The 10,277-nt window shown below is 36.7% G+C and overlaps 1 protein-coding gene across 1 annotated transcript in view; it reads left to right on the plus strand.

Moving 5' to 3' along the window:
* LOC108741589 (phenoloxidase-activating factor 2) overlaps positions 1-7,476 on the plus strand; it is a 17,126-nt gene extending 9,650 nt beyond the window's left edge. Inside the window, exons 2-3 of the mRNA XM_025978904.1 lie at positions 2,774-3,065; positions 6,503-7,476. Coding sequence (XP_025834689.1) covers positions 2,774-3,065; positions 6,503-7,442 — 1,232 coding nt within the window. The 3' untranslated portion in view covers positions 7,443-7,476. The remainder of the gene's footprint in view (positions 1-2,773; positions 3,066-6,502) is intronic.
* Positions 7,477-10,277: the final 2,801 nt, after the last annotated feature.

A 10,277-nucleotide genomic window follows, 5' to 3' on the forward strand; every position in this document is an offset into this window, starting at 1 on the left:
TAAATCAAATGGTTAAAACCATGTTTTGGGTCATACTGTACTCTTATTTATATATAGGGTGATCCACCTAAAGCGGTTTCGTCCATAATTGTATTATACTTTTAATAAAAAAATGTTTGTATAAAAGTGTGTTCCATTTAAATTAACAGTGTTAGGTAGAAGAAATGGAACGCCCTGTATGACTGAAAATATTTTCTATTACTTTTTAATCTATACATCGAAAACGCGATCGACATCATTTAAGACAGTACAACTGTAGGTATAGATATAGAGGGGCGAAAGATTAGTATGGTTAGATTTGCAGATGATTTAGTAGTATTAGCATCCAGCAAGGAGGGGTTAGAGGTAGATTTAAATTAAATGGAAGCGGTACTGACAAAACAGTACTGTATGAAAATAAAAAGAAGTAAAACGAAAATACTGGTATGCAAGGGAAGAAGAAGTAGGGAAAGAGTGAATATAAATGATAGGAAACGAAAAATTAGAAGAAGTGGCTGATTTTAGGTATCTAGGAAGTCAGGTAAGTCAGGATGGAAGGAGTAGTAGGGATATAAAGCAGATAGCTCAGGGTCGAGTTGCCTTCAATGAAAAGAAGTCACTTCTATGCTTGCGAACGATTAATTTAAAATTTTGAAAATTATTGTTAAAGGTGTATGTTTGGAGAGCGGCGCTGTACGGGTGGGAACCATGGGCGGCGGGCGCGGCGGTAAAGAAAAAGTTAGAAGCGTTCGAAATGTAGTGCTACAGGCGAATGATGATACCGTGGATAGAGAAGGTTAAAAATGAGGAAGTATTAGAAAGAATAGGAAAACAGAGGGAGTTAATAAGAAATAGGCGAGATAGGTTGGTAGGACACCTTCTCAGGTATGAAAGTCTAGTCAGAATTAGGAGGAGTAGAGGTAGATCTAGATTAGCTTATTGCTCGCAAAATGTTAAGGATCTGGGATGTTATAGTTTTAGGGAAATGTGAAGATTAGCTCAGGATATGAAGGAGTGGAATGCGTGTTCAATCAGTCTTAATCAGACCTAATGTTGATGATGATACACTATATGATTTCAGACTGCTTTTATAAAAAAACACTTTTCATTGAAAGTATAATAACATAGTTATGAACGAAACCATCTTAGGCGGAACACCCTGTTGTATATGTATAATAGTTGTTGGTTTTACAAGAAAATCAAAAGGACTAAACAGATTGAAATTATGTAAATACTAAAAATTCAAAATCTCGCACTAAACGTTCAAAAACTTAATACACGTTTTAATATCCAATCTGTCATCCTAAATTAGCGTTTTCGGATTCTTAATGTGACTTGTTGGCAAGTATGTTTTTATATAAAAAAAAAAAAAAACCGTTAAGAAACTGTTATACCAGTAATATTAAATCAAATGGTTAAAACCATGTTTTGGGTCATACTGTACTCTTATTTATATATAGGGTGATCCACCTAAAGCGGTTTCGTCCATAATTGTATTATACTTTTAATAAAAAAATGTTTGTATAAAAGTGTGTTCCATTTAAATTAACAGTGTTAGGTAGAAGAAATGGAACGCCCTGTATGACTGAAAATATTTTCTATTACTTTTTAATCTATACATCGAAAACGCGATCGACATCATTTAAGACAGTACAACTGTAGGTATAGATATAGAGGGGCGAAAGATTAGTATGGTTAGATTTGCAGATGATTTAGTAGTATTAGCATCCAGCAAGGAGGGGTTAGAGGTAGATTTAAATTAAATGGAAGCGGTACTGACAAAACAGTACTGTATGAAAATAAAAAGAAGTAAAACGAAAATACTGGTATGCAAGGGAAGAAGAAGTAGGGAAAGAGTGAATATAAATGATAGGAAACGAAAAATTAGAAGAAGTGGCTGATTTTAGGTATCTAGGAAGTCAGGTAAGTCAGGATGGAAGGAGTAGTAGGGATATAAAGCAGATAGCTCAGGGTCGAGTTGCCTTCAATGAAAAGAAGTCACTTCTATGCTTGCGAACGATTAATTTAAAATTTTGAAAATTATTGTTAAAGGTGTATGTTTGGAGAGCGGCGCTGTACGGGTGGGAACCATGGGCGGCGGGCGCGGCGGTAAAGAAAAAGTTAGAAGCGTTCGAAATGTAGTGCTACAGGCGAATGATGATACCGTGGATAGAGAAGGTTAAAAATGAGGAAGTATTAGAAAGAATAGGAAAACAGAGGGAGTTAATAAGAAATAGGCGAGATAGGTTGGTAGGACACCTTCTCAGGTATGAAAGTCTAGTCAGAATTAGGAGGAGTAGAGGTAGATCTAGATTAGCTTATTGCTCGCAAAATGTTAAGGATCTGGGATGTTATAGTTTTAGGGAAATGTGAAGATTAGCTCAGGATATGAAGGAGTGGAATGCGTGTTCAATCAGTCTTAATCAGACCTAATGTTGATGATGATACACTATATGATTTCAGACTGCTTTTATAAAAAAACACTTTTCATTGAAAGTATAATAACATAGTTATGAACGAAACCATCTTAGGCGGAACACCCTGTTGTATATGTATAATAGTTGTTGTCAATGGTTATATCTCACCTACCCCACAACTGATTTTAAAATTCGAAGTTCAGGACATGTCTTACGATATCTTCTACTTATTTTAATTTTCTCTGGAAATTCTTCATCTACTTATTGTAATAGCAACTTTTCTTATACATACATTACAGACACACAAACAAATCGTCTTTACTATATGTTAATCACCTTTGAAGCTACAATTAATTAATTAATTTATTTATTTACAGATGCGTTCATGATGTTTAAGTTGACGATCGTGATTTGTTTTCTGTTCAACTATTTCGCCAATTCCCAAGACTTGGACAGCCAGATTCAAAGTTTGGTGGATCAGGTTTTCCCGAAACCTAACATCAGTAGTACAGACAACAGAAACAAAGACAATGAACAGACTGGCGTCAATCTACAACCCTCTGGCGATGGGCAGGACGGCCAAGACATGAGCTCATGCTTGTGTGTACCCTACTATCTGTGCAAGAACGGTTCCCTTATCAAGGACGGAGTTGGAATTATTGATATCAGGTAAATGACTAATAACCATCTCGTACAACTTGATACAAAACAAAAGTCGATTTACGTGATTCCCCTTTCCCTATAACTTAGCGGTTGGGTCCTCATTTTTATGCTAATAAGTTGGCAACTTTGAATACAAAACCGCTACGTTTGATTTGGACATTAATGTTAATTTGAAGTTCAGATGTTTAATTGGCAAAATCATTAGGAAATAACAAGTCATTGTAAAAGTAAGATGAAAATATGGAGTTTTCAAACAAAAGTAAGGTTGTGACTCTCCAGTAATTGTTATATCAAAACAAGTGCAACTCGGTACACGTGAAAGAAGTGATACTTCTTTGGCGATCTCTATACCTTTATAACGAATAAGTAATGATTGGTGAAAGAGAGAGTACGAGAATTTTCAGGATTTATGTTTTCCAACATATTTTATCTTTAGTCCACCTAAGGAGTATTACTTTAATACGTTTTTATGTAATTCAATAGCAAAAAAATGGTCAAATTTTTTTCAATTCCGTTTATTTTTCCAAGTGCTTCAGACTATCAATAACTACAAGGAAATAGAATTAATACATAATATTGCTCACTTTTAAATAAATATTAGTTGTTGTTAAATAAACATTTACTGTAATACACTTACCGTAATATAACTGCATAGTTAAAACTAAAAAATTTAGCACCATAGTATAGTGAATATACATGATACTATAATATATGAGATACGAGATACTGATCACTAACAGCTGACTGTAATACCGATATGCGCATGCGCGCGAGACGAAACGTTGCAAAACGTGTCGTTTCATGACTCAGATTTTACTCCCATCGAGCCCAGAGAAGTTTCACTTCAAAAATAACGAAAAATCGCAGAAAGATGTAATTATACTAGCTATCTTATGTTAATGTTAATTCTTTGAAAAAACAAAAATATGGACGAAATAGTTAAGATTACGGAGTGAAACTTTTTCTAGTAATATATGTTGTATTCTACATATATCCAATACCTGTCAAAATTACTATTCGGTGCATCTCTAGTTTTTATACACACATCTTTTAATCGGGCAAATTGTTAAACTGTTATTATGTATTATAATGGGACAGAAGTAGTATTTTTTTCGAGTATTGACAACACTAATTTTACAATGGGCGTCATCAAAAGATTGCCTAATAGGTGCACCAAAAAGGCTAAGAGGCCGGTATTTTCCTGCAGCATTTTGTGTAAATAATTTGTCTTTTTTGTCGGTTTTATTAAGTCACTGATTATTTTGATTTTCTCTGCTTGCATAGTCTTACTTAATAACTGGTTTTATCGTTTGGCATTGAAATGCTTGATGAGCACAAGAAAAAAGGTGCCTTTAGATAATTAAAAGTTAATTTATAAAGAAAGGAGCTTTTACAACTACTCAAAAATGAATAACAACAGCTTAAGTTTTCGTGATCATCATCATAAAGTCGTCAGTTCTAAGACTGGTTGGACACGCATTTCCCTAAAACTAGAACAATTCACATCCTTAACTATTTGCGAACAGTAATCTAATCTAGGTCTACCCCTACTCCTCTTAACTTCTGTTTCTGCTTCTAATATGACTCTGACTAGACCTTCATGTCAGAACGTGTCCTACCAACCTATCTCGCCTATTTTTTATTGAATTCCATAGAGTCCTCTGTTCTCCTATTTTTTTCTAATACCTCTTCATTTCTAACCTTCTCTATCCACTGTATCCTCATCATTCGCCGGTAATACCACATTTCGAACGTTTCTAACCTTTTCTTTTCCGTCGCGTCCACCGTCCGTGTTTCGCACCCGTACAGCGCCGCGCTCTAAACGTACACCTTTAACAATCGTTTTCGAATTTCTAAATTAACCGTTCGCGAGCGTAGAAGTGACTTCTTTTTATTGAGGGCGACTCGACCCTGCGTTATTCTCTGCTTTTATATCCCTACTACTCCTTCCGTCCTGACTTATCTGACTTCCTAGATACCTAAAATCGGCTACTTATAATTTTTCGTCTCCTATCTTTATATTCGCTCTTTCTCTACTTTTTCTTCGCTTGCAGACCAGTATTTTTGTTTTAATTTTATTAAAGTTCTCAAAGTATCAAAAATTTTCGACTTTATTTTCGTACCTCCGTTGAAAGGCTCATTCTCACTATCCGTCTACATGGTGGCAGAAACCTTTTTGTTGTACTCACATTATACAACAACTGACCTTCAGTCTCGGATGTTTAGCATGTTTTCGAAGCGTTGCTCAAAAATTACTCCCTTACTGATTGCTCTTTTACTTGAAGAAGAAGACAGGGAGTTGGAAAAGAAAAGAATGACGGCCTGGCAGTTTGTAGACCGAGGGGGGTATAGAACAAGAACATAATTCTTGACAGATTTTTCTGGTAATATTTTTGGAAATACTCATAAAAGCTCTAAAAATTTAACTTTTAACTGCTTGTACTTGAACACAACTAACACGAAGTGTCAATATAACTGATGGACCTTTTTTTTCTTTGTTCACGTACGCACCTATTAGGGAATCAGAACATGAAAAATAGTGGAACTCTACCTTGCGCATGCGTATTAATAACCTTCATTTTATACAAACGCTCCTAATTGACACGAACATCTGACTATCAGCCGCACATACTCAAAATAAAAAGAGATAGACGGCGCTTCTTTAATTTTTTCTGTTTTTTATTAAAAAATACTTTTCCATTGGGCTTTACTAATACTCTAATTCTGTTATTTAGTTGTGCGTTGTCTGTCAGTCAGTTACTTTAATACCCCATTTCATCCCTTTAGAGATGAAACTTTCTGCACTTCTAAGGTATTCAAACAATATTCCTTCCAAATTTTGAATCTATAAGTTTACCTCTTTACACTGGACGTAATATTTCAGTCGGTTACATTGACACACTTTTCCATTCCTTATGGAATTTAACTTGAAAAAATTCCTTTCGGTTCACTTCCAGATTCTAGAGTACTAAAGGAACATTTTCTCTAAATCACGAACCTCTAGGTCTACGAATGTAGGCTCCGCGATGTCTTTCAGTCGGTCACATTAACAGTCTTTTTTACCATTTTAGGGTAAAACTTTGACATTTCAAAAAGATGTCCCTGAGAAGTAGTCAAGGAATATTCTCCCAAATTTCAAATACATTGAGATAACATAATTTCATCATTATCATCATCATCACAGCATCTAACCAGTCCTAAGACACCCACCTTCACTCTTTCCTATCCTCAGCTAATCTTCGCATTACCCTAAAGTACATAATCCTAATAACCAATATTTTCTTTAAAGGGGTTTGTGAAATAACGTAGCGCAAATATTATTAGGTAAGGGTTTGTCAATAAATCTTGACTACTGATAGTAAAGAAGCAATATTACTTAAATTTCATGTGTTAAGAACGATTAAAAGACATATTATTGACTTTTTTATTTTTTATCATTCTAGAATTCAAGACAACCCTTGCTCAGATTATCTCGAAACGTGTTGCGGTTCGTCCGAAAGAGTGGTCGACCCCATCACCCCCAAACCAGATCCTGCAAAGACCATCGGATGTGGCCACCACAATCCTGAAGGCGTTGGCTTCCGCATAACGGGCAACAAAGACAACGAAGCTCAATTCGGTGAATTCCCTTGGATGACCGCCGTCCTTCGGGAAGAAGAACTGGAAGGACAATCCTCAAAACTGAACGTATACCAATGCGGTGGAGCCCTGATACATCGTCAAGTGGTCTTAACAGCCGCCCACTGTGTCACAGACAAAACCAAAAAGTTCAAAGTGCGTGTGGGTGAATGGGACACCCAAACAAAGAAGGAGCTCTACCCTCACCAAGACAGGAACGTCGAGAAGATAATGATACACCCAGAATTCTATGCTGGGGCGCTTTTCAACGACGTAGCGCTGTTGTTCTTGGAATCGCCGGTAGAGCTCGCCGAAAACGTCAACGTCATCTGCTTACCTCCTCAGGGTGCAGTGATTGACCACGCGAGATGCTATGCGAGCGGCTGGGGCAAAGACGTGTTCGGAAAGGAAGGGAAATATCAAGTCATTTTGAAAAAGATTGACCTGCCCATCGTGCCCAGGCAGCAGTGCCAGAACGCCTTGAGAACGACGCGTCTGGGAAAGTTTTTCGAGTTGCACAAGAGTTTCGTTTGTGCAGGCGGCGAGGCCGGTAAAGACACGTGCAAGGGTGACGGGGGAAGTCCATTGGTATGTCCGGTTGAGGGGACGAAAGACGTGTATCACCAGGTGGGGATCGTGGCGTGGGGCATTGGGTGCGGCGAGAACCAGGTCCCCGGGGTCTACGCGAACATTGCACTTTTCAGAGACTGGATAGACGAACAAATGGCCTACCATAATTTCGATAGGAATGTATATAGTTATTAAATGTAAGAAAATAAATTTTCTATTGTTTGGTTTATTATTGTAATCATTTTAATTAAATGCTTGCTTTACGCTTTCGACCGTCCCCGCAGCAACATCTGCTTAAAAAGAAAAACAGGCAGACAGACACTTGAGTGATCCCATAAACCGAGCGGCATGGCCTAGAGGTCTAGACCATTGCTTAGCATTCGGGAGGACGCCGGTTCGAATCCGGGTCCGTCTGCCTTGGTCCAAGTTTTTCTGTGGTTTCCTTGGATCACTTAGGCAAATGCTGAGGCAGTAATATTCCACAGATAATCTTTCACTCTCTTCTGTCTTCATTTCGTCCGTCTCATCTTTCTCACCCGAACCACCACCNCCCCGGGGTCTACGCGAACATTGCACTTTTCAGAGACTGGATAGACGAACAAATGGCGTACCATAATTTCGATAGGAATGTATATAGTTATTAAATGTAAGAAAATAAATTTTCTATTGTTTGGTTTATTATTGTAATCATTTTAATTAAATGCTTGCTTTACGCTTTCGACCGTCCCCGCAGCAACATCTGCTTAAAAAAAAGACAGGCAGACAGACACTTGAGTGATCCCATAAACCGAGCGGCATGGCCTAGTGGTCTAGACCATTGCTTAGCAGTCGGGGGGACGCCGGTTCGATTCCTTAAATAACTTTAAAACAATTCATTTTAAAATTATGAAAAAAACATATTTGAGACCATTACAACAAGCCCTTTCATTTGATATGTCACAGTATAATTTGCAAAATTATCCAATTGGCCCATCAAAAATGACCCCTATGTTCAAAATTAATTTATTTACGTTATGCGTTCGTGTGTCTGTCACGAACGATCCTATAAGGGTTCTGTTTTTCATTCGGACCAAGGGCACCATATACAAATTCCCGGGTATGTAAATAGTTTCGTTTTAAGTTTCCCTCAAAATGTAAATAATATTACAAATAAAAAAATTGTTTTTTTTTTTGGGATGTAACTACAAATTTACATTTTTTTCCTTTACTTATGCTATGAGACATTGTATCTTGTCAAATTTTATGATTCTAGGTCAAGGGGAAGTACCCTATAGGTTTTGATTGCGTTGGCTTAGAAGTTTCAGTTTTTTCAAAGCTCCAACGGATTACAGACTTAAGTATTTGAAAATAATTTCAACTTGATACCGTCGCGCTTTCTTAAGAAAAAAAGTTCTTGACAGACAGGCGAACAACGAAGTCATCCTGTTAGGGCTCCCTTTTTGCTTTTCTTTTTGGCACAAAATATGGAAGTGTAACAGTAAAGTAGCCTTATTTTTGAAAATAGCAGAAACTTTTATATACAAAAGTTGTTGAGAATTAAAAAGTAGATAGAAATATTCAACCGTGTCTACCGATTACGATTTTTAATATTTTTTGATACTTTTGCTGTATAAGAGGGAATATATGTACATTAACAATAATACAATTCTGATCAAAATTTTTGCATAAATGACATGTTCGTGTCTTTCACTGAATGTCAAATATTAATTTTAAAATAAAAAAAGCAATAACACCGATAACTTTGAGTTTGGAAATTTTAAATGTGCACTATCTACCACATTTAACATTATTTCAATTTTTTCTTCTACCTATCGAGTATGGAGTATGTTAATAACAGAAAGTGGACACTTTCCCAGATATTAAGGACTAATTAGAGACATACTAGACGTAGAAACAGGAGGAAAGAGATACCAAGGAAGACCTAGGATTGATTTCGGATGGTAAATAAGTAGTTAGGAGTTTGGGATGATCTAAATTTCAACAAATCCGAAGATATGTAAGGAACTCCAGATGAAGAGTCGAAGGGTGCTTGTTCAACCAACCTGATGACCATGTAATAATGATGCGTTTACATTTATCGATTCATTTTCGCATTATATAACATGCCAGTAATTATAGCACTGATTCCTATTTATGTATATTTAATAGCGAAAACAATAAACAAAATATCAGTGATTACGAGATGGTTTAAACATAATCACTCATTAGTAAAGTGACCTCGGAGGTCGAACAACTTTTAAATGTGAATAATTAAAGAACGTTTTTTTTTTCAAATTTGCGTAGGCTTTCACGGCCGGCTTCTAATGTGTGCTACGTTTTAGTTTTCTGGCCGATGTCTTTGGAAATCATTTTCGTCTGACGACTGCTGCTACGGCAGGTATTCTCAGGAGTTGCTTACCACCGTGAAAACAACGACGCCACCTTGAGAATGCTGAAACTGCACGCGAAACATCAGGAAATAATCTCCAAAGACAGCAGTCAAAAAGTTCGAAGACTTGGACGAAGCACAAGTTACTTTTTTGTCTTAAAACAAAATTGATTACGGTAAAAAATAGATAACAAAGTTAAACTAGTGATCCTTAAAACTGAATGAATTTTTTCATCGACGTCATGCATACGTAATCATCCCATTACAACACATGTACATATCTGTTTTCTCTATTCGATATTTCATTACTAAGTGAAATCTGCCCAGCTCCCTGGGAAAAATCTCTAGTTACGCCCATGTGTTTGGGGAAGCATTAATATGCTGCAATTAAAATTTCGAACTATTTACTCATCATCATCATAAGGTCATCAGTCCTAAGATTTCCATAAATGTTACCGAAAATGCATGAAATCCGTCATCATAGGGTCGAAAGCCCTAAGACTGGTTGGACACGTACCTCCACTCCTATCCTGAGCTAAACTTCGCATTTCCCTAAAACTAGAACAGCCCACATCCTTAACTATTTGCGAACAGTAATCTAATCTAGGTCTACCTCTACCCCTCCTAACTCCTGTTTCTGCCTCTAATATGTCTCTGACTAG

Source organism: Agrilus planipennis, unplaced genomic scaffold (genome assembly GCF_000699045.2).
Source record: "Agrilus planipennis isolate EAB-ADULT unplaced genomic scaffold, Apla_2.0 scaffold316, whole genome shotgun sequence".
Lineage (NCBI taxonomy): Eukaryota > Metazoa > Arthropoda > Insecta > Coleoptera > Buprestidae > Agrilus > Agrilus planipennis.